Source organism: Leucoraja erinacea, chromosome 1, assembly GCF_028641065.1.
Source record: "Leucoraja erinacea ecotype New England chromosome 1, Leri_hhj_1, whole genome shotgun sequence".
Lineage (NCBI taxonomy): Eukaryota > Metazoa > Chordata > Chondrichthyes > Rajiformes > Rajidae > Leucoraja > Leucoraja erinaceus.
The window spans coordinates 158543646-158565618 of record NC_073377.1 but is presented as its reverse complement, the minus strand read 5'-3'; the positions used below and the strand labels follow the sequence as shown (position 1 = coordinate 158565618).

Here is a 21973-nt window from a genome sequence, read left to right as displayed (position 1 = left end):
TTATAATAGAGAACTCAAAAAAGAATACCAGGATTGAGGGAGTCCGCATTTATTTATTAAAGGGAAATCATGTTTGACTAACCTATTAGAGTACTTTGAGAATGAGGCAAAATCAATGGATATGATGTATTCAGATTTTCAGAAGACATTAAATGTCGCCAACAACAGGTTGGTGAATGAGATCAGAGCATGTGGATTGGAAATTGGTTGCAAGACTAAAAGCCAAGTGTGGAAATAAGTGACATTTAGCAGGCTGTGAGGTTTGGGATACCGCAGGGGTCACTGCTTGGGCCTCAACTATTCACAATCTATATTAATAATACCACTGAGAGGCCCAAATGTCATATTTCCAAGAAATATGAAAAATAGGTGGGAATAGAAACATAGAACATAGAAATTAGGTGCAGGAGTAGGCCATTCGGCCGTTCGAGCCTGCACCGCCATTCAGTATGATCATGGCTGATCATCCAACTCAGTATCCCGTACCTGCCTTCTCTCCATACCCTCTGATCCCCTTAGCCACAAGGGCCACATCTAACTCCCTCTTAAATATAGCCAATGAACTGGCCTCGACTACCCTCTGTGGCAGAGAATTCCAGAGATTCACCACTCTCTGTGTGAAAAAAGTTCTTCTCATCTCGGTTTTAAAGGATTTCCCCCTTATCCTTAAGCTGTGACCCCTTGTCCTGGACTTCCCAAACAACGGGAGCAATCTTCCTGCATCTAGCCTGTCCAACCCCTTAAGAATTTTGTAAGTTTCTATAAGATCCCCTCTCAATCTCCTAAATTCTAGGGAGTATAAACCAAGTCTATCCAGTCTTTCTTCATAAGACAGTCCTGACATCCCAGGAATCAGTCTGGAGAACCTTCTCTGCACTCCCTCTATGGCAATAATGTCCTTCCTCAGATTTGGAGACCAAAACTGTACGCAATACTCCAGGTGTGGTCTCAGCAAGACCCTGTACAACTGCAGTAGAACCTCCCTGCTCCTATACTCAAATCCTTTTGCTATGAAAGCTAACATACCATTCGCTTTCTTCACTGCCTGCTGAACCTGCATGCCTACTTTCAATGACTGGTGTACCATGACACCCAGGTCTTGCTGCATCTCCCCTTTTCCTAGTCGGCCACCATTTAGATAATAGTCTGCTTTCCTGTTTTTGCCACCAAAATGGATAACCTCACATTTATCCACATTATACTGCATCTGCCAAACATTTTCCCACTCACCCAGCCTATCCAAGTCACCTTGCAGTCTCCTAGCATCCTCCTCACAGCTAACACTGCCCCCCAGTATGTATGTAGGACAGAGGGATGTATAAGGTTTCACGGCAAAGGGACAAACTACATAACTGAACAAGAACATTGCAGATGGAATGTAACATGGTATGTAACATGTTAGGTTGCTCACATTGGTACACAGTGACCTCGGACAATTGTGTTATCACACCACTATTCTTAGCAAGGACTCCACTTAGCCAAATCATATCACTTATCCGTTCTCCTGATTTATTCAGTCCCTTCGCCCTCTGTCCCATCAACATGGTACCTAACTACCCATAATCTAATTGTCCCATGAACAGATCCCCCACTCTTACCCCCACTCCTTAATATATCTCTGTCCCTCTCTTGATCAAGGAACCCATCCATCTGTGCCAATCTCTAGAAAGTCAAGACTTTTCCAGGCCCCTGTCACACCCCTGTTCTCTGCCTACTTTTGCCCGCAACCTTCAGAATCAGACTTGGGTTTTGGACCTCAGGCACAACCAAAACTTCCAATGGCATGTGCATAAGGGAAAAGGTTGTAGTAATGCTATGCAACAATATTAAAGGTCACCAATTAAGCCACAGTCAAGTTCTGGGTCAATGTTCTCTCATGTGAGTCTTTATTTGTCAATTACACAAAATACAAGTTTACTCGGAAATATACAAAAAATATGTATATTTTGAAAATTGCCATGCATATATCTAATAAGCATGTATGCAGTGTGCATTGTATTGGTCAATGGGAAAATAATTGGAGTTAAGTGGAATGTGCAATTCATTGCCACAGATGGTTGTGGCCATATAATGGATATTTTTAAGGTGCAGACTAACAGATCTTTGATTAGTATGGGTGTCAGGGGTTATGGGGAGAATAGGGTTGAGAGGGAAAGATAGATCAGCCACGATTGAATGGCGGAGTGAATGATTGAATGGCCTAATTCTGCTCCTAGAACTTTGAACTTATATACTGGGTGTCACCAGTTGAGACCAGCATATGTAAAGAAAAACTGTCTTTGGACTTAGAATAATGTTATATATTCATGAGGAAAATCTAACTGAATTGCAACAGGAACAATGTTTATTATGTTTGATGCTTGAGTCTAAAAGCAATTTTACCTTAAGGTGAGATTTTTTTATTGAAGAAATTTATGCAAGAATTTTTTGAAAATATTTTGATTAAACATTCATACATTACACTGATCATTATTTAGGTGCATGCAAAAAATGTAATCGCAATAAGTAATATGTATAATATATGCAGGTTTTGTTAAATAGACCAATGATAAGTAATGTGAATTGATAAATATATATTTTACTGAGTAGGAAACTAAAGAGCTCAATGCCAAAAGTATACTTTGAAAGCAGCATGAAAATAGAACTAGCTGCATGCTTTCTATGTTGGAACAACACTTTGCCAGTGTGTGTGTTGATAGTCAAGTTTGTTATTGCGTGACTATAACACCAACTTATTTCATCTTTATAAAATTTGCTAGAATAGTTTCAGATGGTTGCAGATGATGAAATCTGCTTTGACTATCACACAGAAATATACACTTTCTCGCCCAACATACACACATTCACCTACATGAACACCTTCAACATATGGCAGGTTCTATTCTCCTATTATAACGACCAATCTGGCAAAAAAAAATTAAAGGGATAGTCAACATTAGTGAAAAACTCGAGCTATGATATTATTGGACGGCTTCACAAAGAAGGTCATAAGTGGTAGGAGCAGAATTAGGCCGTTCGGCCCATCTTCTACCATTCAATCATGGCTGATCTCTCTCTTCCTCCTTACTCATTCTCTTGCCTGCTCCCCATAAGTCGACACTCGTACTAATCAAGAAATTATCTATAATAGAAGATAGACACAAAATGCTGGAGTAAATGCTGGAGAGCGGGATAGGCAGCATATCTATTGCTGCCTTAAAAATACCTTTAATTCTGAGGCAACGACCTCTAGTCCTAGACTCCCTGAGGCAACGACCTCTAGTCCTAGACTCTCCCACTAGTTGAAACATACTCTCCACATCCACTCTATCCAAGCCTTTCACTATTCGGTAGATTTCAATGAGGTTCCCCCTTATCCTTTAAAAAAACAGCAAGTTCAGGCCCATCATATATTAACCCACTCGTTCATGGAATAATTCTTGTAAACCTTCTCTGGACCCTCTCTAGAGCCGATATCCTTCCTCAGGGATGGTACCCAAAATTGCTCACAATATTTCAAATGCGGCTTGACCAGCGCCTTATAAAGCCTCAGCATTACATCCTCGTTTTTGTATTCTAGCCCTTGAAATAAATGCTAGCATTGCGTTTGCCTTGCTTAATACTGATTCGACTTGCAAATTAACTTTTTGGGAATCCTGCACCAAGTCCCTTTGCACGTCCGATTTCTGAACTCTCTCCCCATTTGGAGAAGATCGCATATTTAAACCGAAGAGCTGAATTGTTTAGTTTTGTTTTTTATTATGATTGTCACGTGTACTGAGGTGCAGCAAAAAGCTTTTTAGTTGAGTGTCATGTAATCAGTGAAAAGACTATACATGATTAAAATCAGATACACGATAAAGGGAATAATGTCCAGTGCAAAGATAAGGTCCAGAAAAGACAGATTAAAGATATTTCAAGTGTCTCCAATGAGGTGGATGGTAGGTCAGGGCCACTCTCTAGTTGGTAACAGGATGGTTCAGTTGTATGATAACAGCTGAGAAGAAACTGTCCCTAAATAGTGTGCAATTTCACACTACTACACCTGTTGCCTGAAGGGAGAGGGGAGAAGAAGGAGTGGAGTGTCTGGGGTGAGACTCGTCCTTGATTATGCTGGTGGCCTTGCCGAGGCAATGTGAAGAGTAGATGGAGTCAGTGGAATGGAGGTTGGTCCACACTACGTCCACTCTTTTTGCGGTCTTGGATGGAGCTGTTCCCAAACCGTGCCTTTATGCAACTCTATAAAATACTTTCTATGGCGCATCTGTGGAAATTGTGTGAGAGTTTTTGGGGGACATGCTGAACTTCCCACAGCTTCAAAAGAAATAGAAGTGTTGGTGTGCTTTCCTAGCCATTGCTTTGATATGGCTGGTCCAGGACAAGTTGCAGGTGATATTCAAACTGAAGAACGTGAAGCGCTCAATAATCTCTACTTTGGCACTGTCAATGTATACCATAGAATTGTAGAGACTAGGAGCCACATCTTGTTCCTTGGTGTGTGTTATGTCGGCTGATTTCTGCTGAGGGGTATAGATGTTGAAAGTGGCCTCAACATCAATGCGGCACATTAAAGGCAGTTTCATCCAAATGTTTGATACATTGAGTAGTGCTGAATGTTGACTTCTCATTTTCTATTTTATGAAAACTTTGAAGCAACCATGCCATAAACATTATTGCATACTACATACATGGTACATTAATTACTCTGCTGAAAACAGGCACCAGATGCTCAGCACAATGAAGTATGAAGCTAAATATCTGTTGCACTCTTTGCACCCTTGTTCAGGTTGTTCCTAATACAAATTCTAAAAGCACTTTCCCAATTTTGCAACCATGAATGCAGGTTAGGTTACTGTAAAAGCTAGTCAAAATGTACATAATGTAAACTTCACCAAGAGGTCAATTGGAGCTGGTTCCCCATTTGAATACAGCAAAATTAACATAATAATAATGTTCATTTTTTCTATTTTATATCTCAAGAGAAATCAGTTGAAAGTAATTTAACTGGAATGTCATTTTGTACAGTATCATTTTGTTAGGAATTGTTAACCCCTGATATTAAATACCACAAATAACGTTTTTCGGATGCATCCAGTCTCTCAGTCTAAACTGATGATAATGGAGTATTAAGAGAGTATTTGACTGACGTGTTAACATTGGACCGTACATTCACCATTAAAACAAGTTGTAGAAATGGTGATGGGGGAATTAATCACACAATTCCATGTGCCAGCGGCTGATATATTTGTGAGTCATGAATGGGAATGGTGGAATCCTCAGATTTCATAAAAGAATTCAACATTTAAATTTGCCATTTTTTAATGATTCCATCACTCTCAGACTTTGTAGGTGTTGCAAACTTTTCCTGTAGTAGAACACAAAGTGCTGGAGTAACTCAGCGGGTTGGGTAGCATCTCTGGAAAGACATGGATAGGTGATGTTTGAGGTCTGGACCCTTTTTCAGAATCTTCTGACCAGTTCCTGCCTGGGATAGCATTCAGGTCATTTTCCTTCACAGTACATTCTATATTGAAAGAGATCTGGCTGTTGAAGGATTTAGGTATTTGGCCCTCTCAGTGTCGCTGAATTATTGTTGCCTGTGTGGTAGAACCACCATAACTCACCATTAACACCAGGCGAAAAATGTAAAATAAACCCAATGGAGTCTGCATGTTAGAAATTGAGATTGATTGATTGATTGATTCTTTTATGTCACAGCATTTTACACTGACTGTAACATTGTTTTAAATGTCCAAATGGATGATTCCGCAGTAAATGTCCAGTGGGTGATTCCACTCTTTAATTATACACAGTTAAAAATGGCTTCTGGCACATTGGATTTTTAGCCTTTCCTATCCAGCTCTTTTACTATTCTTTGGTGTTTCCAGTAAAACAATTTAAATCAAGAGTTAGATTAAATATTCCTTATTCATTTATACTACCAGAATTACTTAGAGCATTTCCTTTTTCAAAATCCATATGCTGTACATCATAGAATTAAACGTTCGTTCCTTCCCATCAGCAGTGATCTTAACCATTGTCCTTTTCTATATCTGCACGAAGGGGTCAATTATTTACTGTTTATATGTAATTTCAATGCAATGAGATGGCTAATCTGTTATGTGGTCTAAGAACAGTTCTTTCAAAAATTTAGTATTATTCGCTTATCATCAAAAATGTCAATTCCTCAATTACCACATGCTCCCTGTCACCACAACATGATAAATGGAATTTAATAATCTCCATATTTTCAGTATTATACAATTGAAAGTATGGATTATTTCACAAAATAAAATCAATTATTGGAAATATTATGTCATATGATTGGTGTGCCATTATGCCAATGGCTCCCTAAATTGTGCCAAATATGACCCCTTAAATCAGAATCAGAATCAGAATGCTTTATTGTCATTGCATGTGTCACATAAAACGAGATTACCGTGTCTCTCCATTTAAAAGAACTTCAAACATTCACATACTCATACTTTTTACACTCCCTCCATCCCCAAACCCACCCATGGATTCACATTTACATAAATTAACACTCTCTCCCACCCCCCCCTTAAACCACCGTAGTTGAGATAAACACAAGATGTTAACTAGTTCAGTGATTCAATACCATGAAATTTATGTAACTGAATATTTACAGATGTACGATAAAATGTCAGGTAGAGAGCAAAAGTATTCATGTACTTGAATGTTGGACTTTAAAGGAAGACAGAATTAATTTTGTTTTAGGAAACAATAAATATCTGAATACATTATATCAGGTGACTGAGCAACACACCCCTACTGAACAAGAACGAAAAGAGAGTATTCAGCCAGTAATCGAAAGGTCCTTTCATACTGAAGTAACATCACAGCAGAAAATCCCACGTGATTCATTTTTTAAAAGAAAAGGTATGATATTCAGTTAATTTCTTTATAATTTGAATGCTCATTCATTTATTAGAACATTTCTTAATAATATTTAAATGGCAAAATATGATATTTACCTTTACACTTTTATATTCCAAGCAAACATTAATAAACATTCAGATTCAGATTCAGATTCAATTTTAATTGTCATTGTCAGTGTACAGTACAGAGACAACGAAATGCATTTAGCATCTCCTTTGAAGAGCGACATAGCAAACGATTTTGAATTAAAAAAATAAATAATAAGTGTCCGTGGGGGGGGTGATTGGCAGTCACCGAGGTACGTTGTTTAGTAGATTGACAGCGGCCGGAAAGAAGCTGTTCCTCGACCTGCGGGTTCGGCAACGGAGAGACCTGTAGCGCCTCCCGGATGGTAGGATGGTAAACAGTCCATGGTTGGGGTGAGAGCAGTCCTTGGCGATGCTGAGCGCCCTCCGCAGACAGCGCTTGCTTTGGACAGACTCAATGGAGGGGAGCGTGGAACCGGTGATGCGTTGGGCAATTTTCACCACCCTCTGCAATGCCTTCCGGTCGGAGACAGAGCAGTTGCCATACCATACTGTGATGCAGTTGGTAAGGATGCTCTCGATGGTGCAGCGGTAGAAGTTCACCAGGATCTGAGGAGACAGATGGACCTTCTTCAGTCTTCTCAGGAAGAAGAGACGCTGATGAGCCTTCTTGATCAGAGTAGAGGTATTGTGGGTCCAAGAGAGGTCATCGGAGATGTTGACTCCCAGGAACCTGAAGCTAGAAACACGTTCCACCTCCGTCCCGTTAATGTGGATGGGGGTGTGCGTGCCGCCTCTGGACTTCCTGAAGTCTACAATGAGCTCCTTGGTCTTCTTGGAGTTAAGGGCCAGGTTGTTGTCAGCGCACCATGCTGCTAAGTGCTGGACCTCCTCCCTGTAGGCCAGCTCATCGTTGTTGCTGATGAGGCCAATCACCGTTGTATCATCTGCATACTTGATGATGGTGTTAGTACCATGTACAGGTGTGCAGTCATAGGTGAAGAGGGAGTAGAGGAGGGGGCTCAGCACACAGCCCTGAGGGACGCTGGTGTTCAGGGTGAGGGTTGAAGAGGTGTGCTTGTCTAACCTCACAGACTGGGGTCTGTTGGTTAGAAAGTCCAGTATCCAGTTGCAGAGGGAGGGGTCGATGCCCAGGTTACCGAGTTTGGTGATCAGTTTTGATGGAATAATGGTGTTGAATGCTGAGCTGTAATCGATGAACAGCATTCTTACATAAGTGTCTCTGTTGTCAAGGTGGGAGAGGGCGGAGTGAAGTGCCGTTGAGATGGCATCCTCCGTACTCCTGTTCTTGCGATAGGCAAACTGATAGGGATCCAGTGTGGGGGGTAGGCAGCTTTTGAGGTGTGCCAGGACCAGCCTCTCGAAGCACTTGGTGATGATGGGGGTAAGTGCAACTGGGCGGAAGTCGTTGAGGCTTGCCGCAGTGGAGTGTTTTGGCACTGGCACGATGGAGGTGGCTTTAAGGCAAGTGGGGACAACTGCTTGGGCAAGTGACAGGTTGAAGATGTCAGTCCAGACGTCTGTCAGCTGCGCAGCACAGGCACTGAGCACGCGCCCGGGGATGCCGTCAGGGCCAGCAGCCTTACGTGCATTAGTCCTACTCAGTGCCACGTACACGTCGTAGGGGGTGAGTGTGAGGGGTTGGTGATCGGCATACATGAATGAATAGTGTTTCTGGGTGACGCGTAGCCTATGAATATGGTTAGAGGTTTGTAACTGCATTATTGTGTTTACTGCACTCACAATTTTTTAGTTAAATGAAAATATGTTCCCGCTGGTTACTTCACCACATGGAGCGATATCTATCTGTGCTGTACGCTGATTTTAGGTGGGTTGGCAGAAAGAGCTTTCCCACTTTTGATCAGTGACTGCTGACTTGCCAAGAACTTAATTGTGTCAAGATGACCTAGAAATTCCAGCAGATTTTGTTATTGAAGTGGTTCATGCACTTCTTGGAGCCTGATTATGGCGCAGAAGTCCTTAACAATTAATGTCATTCTTAGTTGTTCCATTCAGTGACACTAAACAGTCGCCAGCTGAAAACTAAATATCAAGGTTACTTCCCATTAAAATTACAGGCTATCACGATTTATTGAATTAATACTGCTTCAGATGCAGCAGTAGCTTAACCCCATACAGAATGGTCTACTGGGCTCTGCATATCATCTACAATAAGAGGAACAAAATATTCATAAACACTTGACAATGTGAAATCCTCAGATTTGAATTAACTACCTGTGCTGTAATTTTAAAGTAACTTTCCAAGGACCTTTTTATTAGGTGACAACCAACAATGATAGATTTAAGATTGAGAGCTGCTGTGTCACAAAACAAAAGTTGGGAGGCCATGTTACATTTGTATAAGACATTGGTGAGGCCACATTTAGATTATAGTGTTCAGTTTTGGTCCCCATGTTATAGGAAACATGTTGTCAAGCTAGAAAGGGTGCAAAGAAGATGTATGAGGATAATGCCAGGACTCGAGGATCTGAGCCAAAGGGTTGAACATGCTAAGACTTTATTCCTCAGAGGACAGGAGGATGAGGGGTGATCTTATAGAGGTGTACAAAATCATGGGAGCGATAGATCAGGTAAATACACTTTCTTTTATCCAGAGTAGGGTAATCATGAACCAGAGGACACACAGTAGGTTTAAGGTGAGAGGGGAAACATTTAATCATATGACATAATATTTCCAATAATTGATTTTATTTTGTGAAATAATCCATACTTTCAATTGTTGAGGCAGGTACTATCGCAACGTTTAAGGTACATTTAGACAGGTACTTGGATAGGAGAAACATATGCAATTGATAACTTTGTTCAAACACTTTTAGATATGCTTACCTTTTTTGTGATGTACATATATTTTGCAATATTTTACAGGAAGGAAACAAGTATGTATGCATGGAAAGCTTGAAACAGTTTCAAATTTAACAAAATTATGTCCACAACGGTGATATAAACAAATTGCTGGATTTAAAAGGGCACATTGTGGGGTTTTATTAGCCCATTATGATATAATGTCATTAACTATGTATTAGATTTTTGTTACATTAAATAATATTAAATATAATAGACAGGTCACCAATTTAAAAAGGAAAGAGCTACCTATTTTTATATCTATAACCAATGATTTATAGATTCACTCCTGAAGCCATGAACATTTGTTCTTGATACTAATGTGTGTGTATGGAAAAGGTTTTGGTGTTTTTTTAATGGAAATGAGTTTGGTACTTTTGTTCTCTTTAGAGCCCATTGCTTAACTTTTTGCTTTGATTCCTTAGACATAAGCAATCAAAATCAGTCTTGATATAATGAATAATGTCCATAACTTTTTATTTCAAAATGGATCCATCTTTCTTTGCAGCTACTCTAAACTTAGGTGATGTGATAAATGCCACCACTGCACCAAATCAAATTGCAGCCAGAAAGAGAGCACAGAGGTAAATATCAACATATGGTTTCATTTGTTTCAAACTCAGGGTGAGGGTTGCAAAACATTATGGGATTGTTTTATCCCCAAAATGGAACAGATTAGTTAGGTATAAAATAAATGAATTTCTATTCTTCTTTTCTTCAAGTGTTACTTCCCTTTTAAAACTAAATACACAATGTGATTAAATTATGGTCTTTGGCAATGGTATTAGCTAAATATGTTTTAAGACAAAACTGAATAAATGAAACAAAAAGTTTGTATCCAATGTTTTCTTCCACTAATTGAGATGTTATTTTTACGTTGTTAAGCGTACCTATTCACCAGTTTCGAACTGTATCAACGGATAAAGACGTAGATTCTACAGCAGTAGGTGTACCTCGTTCTGTTAAAGGTAAAAACAAATGTATATATATATAAAGTTTTCAAAGCTTTGATTTAATTAAGAAAGAGGGATGCAAAAATAAGGAATAATTCTTTTGGATTTCATAAAAGAATACACCCAAGAAAGGTAATTCAAACACAGCATCCAATTGCACCTTATAAGATCTTTGGTCCATTATTTAACCTAGAGAGCCATGTCAAATGATAATTTCCCTTTGTATGAAGAAGGTCAGATAATCATTTATAAACTTGCCTTTCCAAAGGCTGACTGTCCTGTAGTTTTGCCTTTCATTTTAGCATTTCACACCCTATGTAGCTTTTATGAGGTATTTTCAGAACAATTCTCTTCTCTATAAGTCAGTGAGCTCTCACTGCACTCAACTGTAGAGCTAAAGACATGCTCCAGAATTAGCTGCACCTCTGACCAAGTTATTAATAGTAGAGCTGACACTGGAAAGACTGAAGGACCTGCATTTTTCTTTGTCCTTTCACATGGGGAAGGATTGTTTGTTGTCGTGATTTCATTGTGAGTTCCATATCCTTGGCATAATGTTGCCCATCTCTGCTCCTAAATCAGAAGTTCAACTGCCACTAATTTTAACCGCATTTTTTTCAGATACAACTATTTTACAATGCTATACTACCCTTCCTCCTTTAGATACAAGTTTGTCCATAATATCAGAGGTTGCTCACACTTGTCACCAATGCCTCAACTTTGAAATACTGATCCTTCTTGTTCACTAATTCCAACCCTACCAGTCTTCAAAATCTCAGTATTCCTCCAAATCTGATTCCCTGTGTATACCCACTTGATTTTTGTCCTTTAGCTTCTGAGATCCCTCCCTTCTGCCTTTCCAGCTCTTCCTTCAACTCTGTCTCTTTGCTCAAACTTTTCCAATAACTCCTTCTTTGGTTCAGCATTGATTTTTTGGATTGCACTTCCATAAGACTTGGGAAGGCTCCTTGTTGAAGAGACTATTTAAATATGATACGATACGGTCAAACTTTATTTATCCCAGGAGGGATATTAATTAAATGCAAGTTACTCTGATATTACTGACCTTTTAATACAACATTGTATTTTTATTTTATTTGCTTCATGCTTTGTACCAAGCCATCTAAAGTCATACATACATTTAAGTGTGGAAATTCGCAATAACAAAATTCCCAAATATTTGAGATACAAATTAAAGTTTGCTTTCATGGAATTCATGTAAAAAAAGCAAATAGACACAGTACTTTTCTTTCAACTAACATTTCTTGGATATGTGTAGATGACATGGCTTTGTGTTGTGCAAAATTGCGGACTATTTTCTAGGAGTGCAACCTTGCTGTAACACCTGTATATTTGAAATTTAAAGGATGTTTAATTTCTTTTTTTTAAAACATTTTTTTCGGCTTTTGACAAAAATCGAAAATCACATAAGCACGGAGTAAATCAGTTTACGAAACTGCAGCCTTGCTTTTGATGCCTCGCAATGATGAAGCAACAAACTAAAATGAGTAACAGAGGGGACCTTGAGTCTGCAAGATCATTGTGATCTGTGTCTACAGCCTCCCAAGTTCACCAACACCCCGAAGAGAACAATGGATCAGGAAGCAAAGGGATACATTAAAAAAAATGAAAAAGGTCAAATATGTTTGTTTGTTTTTTCTGAAGTGTCTAATATCTCAGAGTAATATTTGGAGGTACAGATTGAACCAGTGATTGAACTGAGATGGTTCAGATATTCCTGTAAAACTAATTGTGCATTCCTGGTCCCATTATTGCAATGTTAAGAAAATCTCCAGTGGATTGTGGTGCAAGAAATTGCTGGATGATTTCCACTGCTGCACAACTTTGGCAGAGCCATGATCTTTCTTTTCTGTGGAGTAAAGCAGCTGCATTTAAACTGTCATTGAAGATTAATTGCACCTCATATCAAGAACTGAGATGCAAAAGTTACCCAAAGTCTATTATTGGCTAGCATGCAGATGGGCTGAATTTATGCTCCCTTTGCTGCTTTTTTTCTGTGATTCTATGTTTAGAGCTGGTACTTCACATAGTAACGGACTCTCTTAATGACTGTGGAGGGTTGTTTTTTGGACTGGAGGCAGGCAACTATTGGTGTTCCTCAGGGTCTGGTACTGGGCTCCTTGCTGTTTGTTATCTCTATCAATGATTTGGATGAGGATGTACAAGGCATGATTAGTCTGCAGATGACAGAAGTGGATGGTATTGTAGATTGCAAAGATGATTTTCAAAATTTGCATCAGGATCTTGATTGGTTGGGCAGGTGTTCTGATGAATGGTTAATGGAGTTTCATTTCAATGATACTTTATTGTCACATGTACCTAGGTACAGTGAAATGCTTTGCTTTGCATACAATCCATTAATATCCAACAGCAGACATCACCTAGGCAGACCTCCCTTTGTTTTCATCGGTACGCTTGGCAGCGCTCAAGGTGGACCATCAAGACCCATCTTCGCTCTTGATGGTGTACCTTGCTCTTGATGGTCCACCTATGCTCTTGACTGTTCACCTCGCTCTCACCAGTCCGCCCCGCTCTAATACGGAGAAGTGTGAGGCGTTGCGTTTTGGAAAAGTCGAACCAGGGCAGGACCTACACAGTGAAACACTGGGCTCTGGGGTGTGTTGTAGAACAGAGGGATCAACAGGTGCATAGTTCCCTGAAAGTGGTGCCACGGGTAGATAGGATGGTCATTCGCAGTCATCAATCAGAGTATTGAGTATGGACGTTGGGAGTCCATCTTACATGTTTTACAATACATTGGCGAGGCCACATTTAGAGTATTGTGTCTATTTTTGGTCACCCTGTTATAGGAAAGAAGTTGATGCTGGAAAGGGTGCAGAGAAGACTTAAGAGGATGTTGCCAGGACTCAAGAGCCTGAGCTATAGGGAGAGGTTGAGCAGCCTAGGACTATTACTTGGAGCTCAGGAAGATAAAGGGTGATCTTTTTGAGGTGTGTAAAATCAGGAGAAGACTAGATAGGGCAAATGCACTGTCTTTTACCCAGAGTATCGAATCAGGTTTAAAGTGAGGGGGGAAAGATTTAATAGGAACCCGAGGGCAACTATTTTAGACCAAAAGTGGTAGGTGTATGGTGCATGGAATGAGCTGCTAGAGGAGGTAGTTGAGGCAGGATTAAGAAACATTTGGGCAGGGACATGAATAAGATCATTTAGATGGATATAGGCTAAATACAGGCAAGTGGGACTAGTGTAGATGGGACATGTTGGTCAGCTTGGGCAAGTCAGAGCCTGTATCCCACGTTGTATGACTCTATGACTGGGAGAACATGGGTAGGTGACATCTCAGGTCGGGACACTTATTCAACAAGTCAGGTCGGGACCATTTTCCAAGTTTCGTCCTGACTCGCATCTTTATTTCTTTTTTTGTAAACCAGCATCTGCATTGCTTATAACTACATGTGGCTCACATATTTGTGGAAATCACTAGGCATGCACACTGACTTCAGAATAATACTTGTTTTAATATCATTTACTTAAAATTTATTGTGCTGGTGATACCATGTCAATCATAGTGCTTTCAGAAAGGGTTGATGACTATGTTTAAAGTGCTAGGATTATTTAAGTGCCTGATCATACTTGGACTACATCAGGGAGCCCAATAAGTCCATCTTTCTCCAGGAAGGAAATACAGTCATTCCTGGAGTCCCTGAAGTGCTACATGAAGTACCAGTTCTAAACTTTGAATCGCTGAAAATTACAGCAAAGAGGCCATCCAGCCCAAGAAAGATCCCAACCTAACCAGTCACCTAACCATGTGCTCCAGGGATGCTTTCTGACCCGCTGAGTGACTCCGTCTTTTATGTGTGCCACATGCATGGAAGACTTGAAACAAAAATATGGTTGGTAATCAGGTTCCTGATGAAATTCTATTGTGTGGTGTTAAAACTTTACCATATGTGATTGAATGTTTTGACTTCCCTGTTGCTTTGGAAGTGATGTGAAATCCAGCCAGCAGTACAATTAAAATTAAATATGATGGAGACCTTTTGGCAAGGCAAATGGACAGATCCCAAACAGGATGTCACATTCAAGGTTTTATGTTGTTTTCCAAAGCCCATGGGTTACTGGTTAAATGGTAGAAATGGAATTAATTGAAAAATATAGGTTAAACTATGCTGGCAAACATTTAACTTGCACAATTATGAAAACACCAATTATTTATTCATCTTGTTCTTATTTGCCATTCATTCTAACTGGTGCAATTAATTAACTTTGAGACCCTTCAGACCACATCTTTAGCTATTGTGTAATCAACACCAACTTCCATTTAGCAATGATGCCAAGAATCTGTAAATGAAAAAGTAAAAGTAAGCACATTTATCCTTTTTAAAGCAATAATTCCCAGATATCAATATAGCGTCACTTTCCTTGCAAAGTCACTTGATTGATATTTCCTTGTATTTCTTCCACATTAACTTTGCCGCTTATCATGATATCTTGACATATTTTCTACACCACAGAGACAAAAGGCAGATGGATCAGTTTAGTTTATCAGTTTGGTTTATTGTCACGTGAAAAGGTACAGTGAAAAGCTTTTGTTACGTGCTAACGTCAGCAGAAAGATAATACATGAATACAACTGATCCATTTGCAGTTTTCGATACATGATAAGGGAATGGCATTTAGTGCAAGGTAAAGCCAGCAAAGTCTGATCAAGGATAATCTGAGAGTCATCAGAGAGATCAGCAAGATCATGGCTTGCACCATACCTTCGTTCTGTGTGAAATTTTGACCCTGAACAAATAATTTCCCTTAATAATTCTCCCAATCCAAAATGTTATCTAGTTTCCAGGACAGTTCAAGGGCAATTCAATGTAAGTCGAAGTACCTAAAGTGGCTATTAGGTGTTTCCTGTTTTCTAATATCAGATGTTGATAATGGAGTTCAACTGAAATAGTCAGTGGAACTGGTGGAGGTCTGGGCTGATGCTGAGAGTTGGGCTAATCCATCTACACTAGGCAGAGGAACGGCCTAAACTAGATTGTAATCAGCATGCTTTTTTTCCCATTAGATTCCTAGCCCATGAGAGATTTCTCTTTGACCGATTTTCCATAAATAGACAATAGACAATAGATGCAGGAGTAGGCCATTTGGCCCTTCGAGCCAGCACTGCCATTCAATGTGTTCATGGCTGATCATCCACAATCAGCACCCTGTTCGTCCCTTCTCCCCATATCCCCTGACTCTGCTATCTTTAAGAGCCCTATCTAGCTCTCTCTTGAAAGAATCCGGAGAACTAGCCTCCACCGCCCTCCGAGGCAGAGAATTCCATAACTCTCTGTGTGAAAAAGTGTTTCCTCATCGCCATTCAAAATGGCTTACCCCTTATTCTTAAACTGTGGCCCCTTGTTCTGAACTCCCCCAACATCGGGAACATGTTTCCTGCCTCTAGCATGTCCAAACCCTTAATAATCTTATATGTTTCAATAAAATTCCCTCTCATCCTTCTAAATTCCAGAGTGCACAAGCCCAGCTGCTCCATTCTATCAACATATGCCAGTCCCGCCATCCTGGGAATTAACCTTGTGAATCTACGCTACACTCCCTCAATAGCAAGAATGTCCTTTCTCAAATTTGGAGACCAAAACTGCACACAATACTCCAGGTGTGGTCTCGCTAGGACCCTGTACAACTGCAGAATGACCTCTTTGCTCCTATACTCAACTCCTCTTTTTATGAAGGCCAACATGCCATTCTCTTTCTTCACTGTCTTTTGTACCTGATGAACTACAGTGACTGATGAACAAGGACCCCCAGATCCTGTTGTACTTCTGCCTTTCCCAACTTGACACCATTTAGATAATAATCTGCCTTCCTGTTTTTGCTACCAAAGTGGATAACCTCACATTTATCCACATTGAACTGCATCTGCCATGCATTGCCCACTCACCCAACCTGTCCAAGTCACCCTGCAATCTCGTAGAATCCTCCTCACAGTTCACACTACCACCCAGCTTTGTGTCATCTGCAAATTTGCTGATGTTACTTTTAATCCCTTCATCAAAATCATTCATATATATTATAAATAGCTGCGGTCCCAGCACTGAGCTTTGCTATACCCCACTAGTCACTTTCTGCCATTTTGAAAGGGACCCGTTAATCCCTACTCTTGTTTCCTGTCTGGCAACCAATTTTCTATCCATGTCAGCACTTTACCTCCAATACCCTGTGCTTTGATTTTGCCCAATAATCTCCTATGTGGGACCTTATCAAATGCTTTCTGAAAGTCCACTGGCTCTACCTTGTCCATTTTCCTAGTTACATCCTCAAAAAATTCCAGAAGATTAGTCAAGCATGATTTCCCCTTCGTAAATCCATGCAGACTCGAACCGATCCTGCTACTGCTGTCCAAATGTGCCGCTATTTCATCTTTTATAATTGACTCCAGCATCTTCCCCACCACTGATGTCAGGCTAACTGGTCTATAATTCCCTGTTTTCTCTCTCCTGCCTTTCTTAAAAAGTGGGATAACATTAGCTACCCTTCAATCCATAGGAACTGATCCTGAATCTACAGAACATTGGAAAATGATCACTAATGCATCCACGATTTCTAGAGCCACCTCCTTAAGTACCCTGGGATGCAAACCATCAGGCCCTGGGGATTTATTAGCCTTCAGTCCCATCAGTCTACCCAACACTGTTTCCTGCTTAATGTGAATTTCCTTCAGTTCTTCCATCGTCCTAGATCAGCTGGCCACTAGTATATCAGGGAGATTGTTTGTGTTCTCCTTAGTGAAGACGGATCCAAAGTACCCGTTCAAGTTGTCTGCTATTTCCTTGTTCCCCATAATAAATTCGCCCTTTTCAGTCTTCAAGGGTCAAATTTTGGTCTTAACTAATATATTCCTCTTCACATACCTAAAGAAGCTTTTACTATCCTCCTTTATATTCTTGGCTAGCTTACCTTCGTACCTCATCTTTTCCTCCCATATTGCCTTTTTAGTTGTCTTCTGTTGCTCTTTAAATGTTAGCCAATCCTCTGGCTTCCCGTTCATCTTTGCTATGTTATACTTGTTCTCTTTTTATACTGTCCCTAACTTCCCTTGTCTGCCACGGTTGCCCCTTACTGCCCTTGGAATCTTTCTTCCTCTTTGGAATGAACTGATCCTGCACCTTCTGTATTATTCCCAGAAATACCTGTCATTGTTGTTCCACTGTCATCCCTGCTGGGGTATCTTTCCAGTCAACTTTGGCCAGCTCCTCCCTCATGGCTCCATAGTCCCCTTCGTTCAACTGTAATACTGTCACCTCCGGTTTACCCTTCCCCCTCTCAAATTGTAGATTAAAACATCATATTATGGTCCCTACCTCCTAATGGCTCCTTTACCTCGAGTTCCCTTATCAAATCGGGTTCATTACACAACACTAATTCCAAAATTGCCTTCTCCCTGGTAGGCTCGAGTACAAACTGCTCTAAGAATCCATCACGGAGGCACTCCACAAACTCCCTTTCTTGGGGTCCAGTAGCAACCTGATTTTCCCAGCCTACCTGCATGTTGAAATCTCCCATAACAACCGTAGCATTACCAATTTTAACTCTTGGTTCAACTTGCACCCTATATCCAGGCTACTGTTTGGGGGCCGGTAGATAACTCCTATTAGGATCTTTTTACCCGTACAATTTCTCAGTTCTATCCATACTGACTCCACATCTTCTGATTCTATGTCACGCCTCGCAAGGGACTGAATTTCATTCCTCACCAATAGAACTACTCCACCCACCTGTCTGCCTTTTTGATAGGACGTAAACCCCTGAATATTCAGTTCCCAGCCCTGGTCCTTTTGCAGCCATGTTTATCCACAACATCATACGTGTCAATTTCTAACTGAGCCTCGAGATTCATGAAGTTTCTACGCTTTTTAACTTGCACCATAATAACATAATGATATAAGAGCAGGAGTGAGCTGTTTGGGCAATGATGACAATCCTGTAATTCAGGTTAATCATGGCTCCTCTGTCCCAGGCCTCATTCCCCTTCTATACCATTTCCCCATGGACCACAATTCCGTGTTTTTTCACTCGTTTGTTCAATCATCAAGTCAAGAGAGTTTTATTGTCATGTGTCCCAGATAGGACAATGAAATTCTTGCTTGCTGTAGCACAACAGAATACGTAAACATAATACAGAACAGGAGATCAAAGTTCAGTGTGTCTGTATACCATAGACCATATATATACACACAATAAATAAACAGATAAAATGCAATAGTAGTAATAGACTGTTATTGTTCAGAGCTTGTTGTGTTTAATAGCTTGATGGCTGTGAGAAATAAGCTGTTCGTGAACCTGGATGTTCCAGATTTCAAGCTCCCCTACCTTCTTCCCGATGGCAACGGAGAGATGAGTGTGTGGCCACGATGGTGTGGGTCTTTGATGATGTTGGTAGTCTTTTTGAGGCAGCGACTGCGATAGATCCTTTTGATGGTGGGGAGGTCAGAGCTGATGATGGACTGGGCAGTGGTCACAACTTTCTGCATTTTTTTCTGCTTCTGGACGTTCAAGTTGCCGAACCAAGCCACGATGCAGCCAGTCGGTATGCTCTCTACTGTGCACCTGTAAAAATTCGAGAGAGTCCTCCTTGAAATTCCGACTCTCTGTAATCTTCTCAGGAAGTAGAGGTGCTGATGTGCCTTCTTTATAATTGCATCATTGTGCTGAGACCAGGAAAGATCTTCGGAAATATACACGGGATTGTAGGTATATGATATAATGATATAAACGGGATTGTAGGTCCCTACCCTACCCCGTCCAAAGTCCACAATCAGTCCCTTGGTTTTGTTGGTGATGAGAGCCAGGTTGTTGTGCTGGCATCATTTGGTCAATCGGTCAATCTCACTTCTATACTCTGACTCATCACCATCAGTGATTCGTCCCACAACAGTGGTGTCGTCGGCGAACTTGATGATGGAGTCACACTATGTCCGACTATGCAGTCATGAGTATAGAGTGAGTACAGCAGGGGGCTGAGCACGTAGCCTTGAGGTGCTCCCGTGCTGATTGTTATCGAGGATGACACGTTTCCACCACTACGGACAGACTGTGGTCTGTGGATGAGGAAGTCGAGGATCCAATTGCAGAGGGATGCGCAGAGACCCAGATCCGTGAGCTTGGTAACCAGCTTTTTTTTTTTTTTTTTTTTTTTTTTTTTTTTTTGTAATAAAAAAATGTATTCAATTATTAAAAATAATATTTACACTACAATAAAACAAGCCAGAACCCACCACCATAAATACAATACAAACATATATCCATAATAAACTATTATACAATTATGATACAATCCTTATTGAGGATACATTCAACACCCTGCGGAGCCCAGCGGTCCCGGAACTCCCTCAGGGTGCCCACAGACAGGGCGTATTCCCTTTCTAATCCCACCCGGGCACGGACGTAACCCCGGAAAAGGGGCAGGCAGCTGGCCCGGGTAGAGCCCTCCGCCGCCTGGCGCCGTGACTCGCGGATGGCCAGCTTGGCCAGGCCCAGGAGCAACCCAACCAGGACATCTTCAGCCCTACCCTCTCCCCTACGCACAGGGTGTCCAAAGATGAGGATGGTGGGTGAAAAATGCAGCCAGAAGGCAAGGAGCAGCCCCTTTAGATATTCAAACAGTGGCTGCAGCCTAACGCACTCCATGTACACGTGGTACACAGACTCTTCCAGCCCGCATGGTAACCAGCTTGGATGGGATGATGGTATTAAACGGCAAGCTGTAGTCAACGAACAACAGCCTGACATTTTTGTTGACCAAGTGATCCAGTGCGTAGTGGAGAGCCAGTGAGATCGCATCCACCGTTGACCTGTTGTGGCGGTAAGTGAACTGCATTCAAGCACCAGCAATATTTCAACATGATTTGTGAAAACAAATAATTACAATAAACTATGGACAATTTGCCCTTGTGGCTCGATAAAATTTGAGCCTTTTATTTCTGTTTCGTTCTGTTGGCCAATCTTAATGCATAACCTGAGCTATCTGTACTAGCACTGACCTCAATACCAAGTCACTTCCTTTTGGTGGATTTGCCAATGGGATAAAGTAAACCCAATCATTCTTGGCAAGGCCCTGCACGGCAATATATAAAAGGCCCAAAATAATAATAGAGCTGAAACATTATTTTAGTTTAAAAAAAAATTTTTTTAATGAAATAGTTGAAAATTGAAATTGTTTAAAGAAGTGAGAAAATGAATATAAAGAAAAAATGTAATATAAAAATAAAATTAATTTACAGTTGTTTCTCCCCAGTGAAATTAATTGATTCAGACAAATTCCCCTGAGTAAACACTGGAGGACTGCCACAACTTTCCTCCCTGCGTGCTGGAATTTGTGTCCAACAGCATAAAGCATTCAGCCAAATGCTGGTGAACAGCTGCCAGCAAGTTTGAGACTACTTTCATGCACTTTTGAGGAAATCCCAAATTCGCTAGCAATTACATGGGGAAATATCAGCAGTTCTGCTTGGAACTGCTTGCATTTCACTGCAAAGTGTAGGCTGTACTTGTTCTTATTTTAAATTATTGTCATCCTTTTAATTTGATGTTGCATTGTCACTTGAAAGTGAATAGTTTTGCCTCAACTGAAATCTGTTTTGTCCGGGGGATAATGACACTACAATCTCTGGTGCTAATTGCTTTTTTCATCCTGATTTTTAATCAAAGAATGTGGCATGACTTTGAGATTGAATAATAAAGCTAATCTTCATCAGACCTTGAATTTTTTAGGTCTAAAACCATGAAATTCAGAACCTGAAGATTTTGAGGTAAGTCAAACTTTACAAATATAATCAATTAATTTTAATTAATTAAATCAATTGGAAAATAAACAAAGAGCAAGTGTGATTATCAATGTAAAAACTGAGTTACATACACCTATTTGGTGTATTTTTTAAAATCTGGAATGCAATTAATGCCAACAGCAAATAAATAAATAAAAACTAAAAATATCAACGTGACAGGATTGCAGGAGATGGTAGTTTACAGACAACAATATTGTCCAATTATTTCATATTTACAAGAAATGTCTCCACTTGAAATATTTGGGCTCGTGGTGATTCAAGCTGGAGTGGACTGAAGATATTCTAAAACATAACGATGAGAAATAATTTCTTGATGGTGTACAGTAAATATATGCAAACCCTTTGGATAGCAGAGGTATCACAAATCCTGATACTGACAGGAGATGGAGGAGGAGGC

At 40.4% G+C, this 21973-nt stretch overlaps 1 protein-coding gene across 1 annotated transcript in view; it reads left to right on the top strand.

Moving 5' to 3' along the window:
- LOC129703884 (uncharacterized) overlaps positions 1 to 21973 on the top strand; it is a 314315-nt gene that overhangs the window by 126835 nt on the left and 165507 nt on the right. Inside the window, exons 7-9 of the mRNA XM_055646562.1 lie at positions 6750 to 6879; positions 10297 to 10372; positions 10674 to 10756. Of these exons, the coding sequence (XP_055502537.1) occupies positions 6750 to 6879; positions 10297 to 10372; positions 10674 to 10756 (289 nt within the window). The remainder of the gene's footprint in view (positions 1 to 6749; positions 6880 to 10296; positions 10373 to 10673; positions 10757 to 21973) is intronic.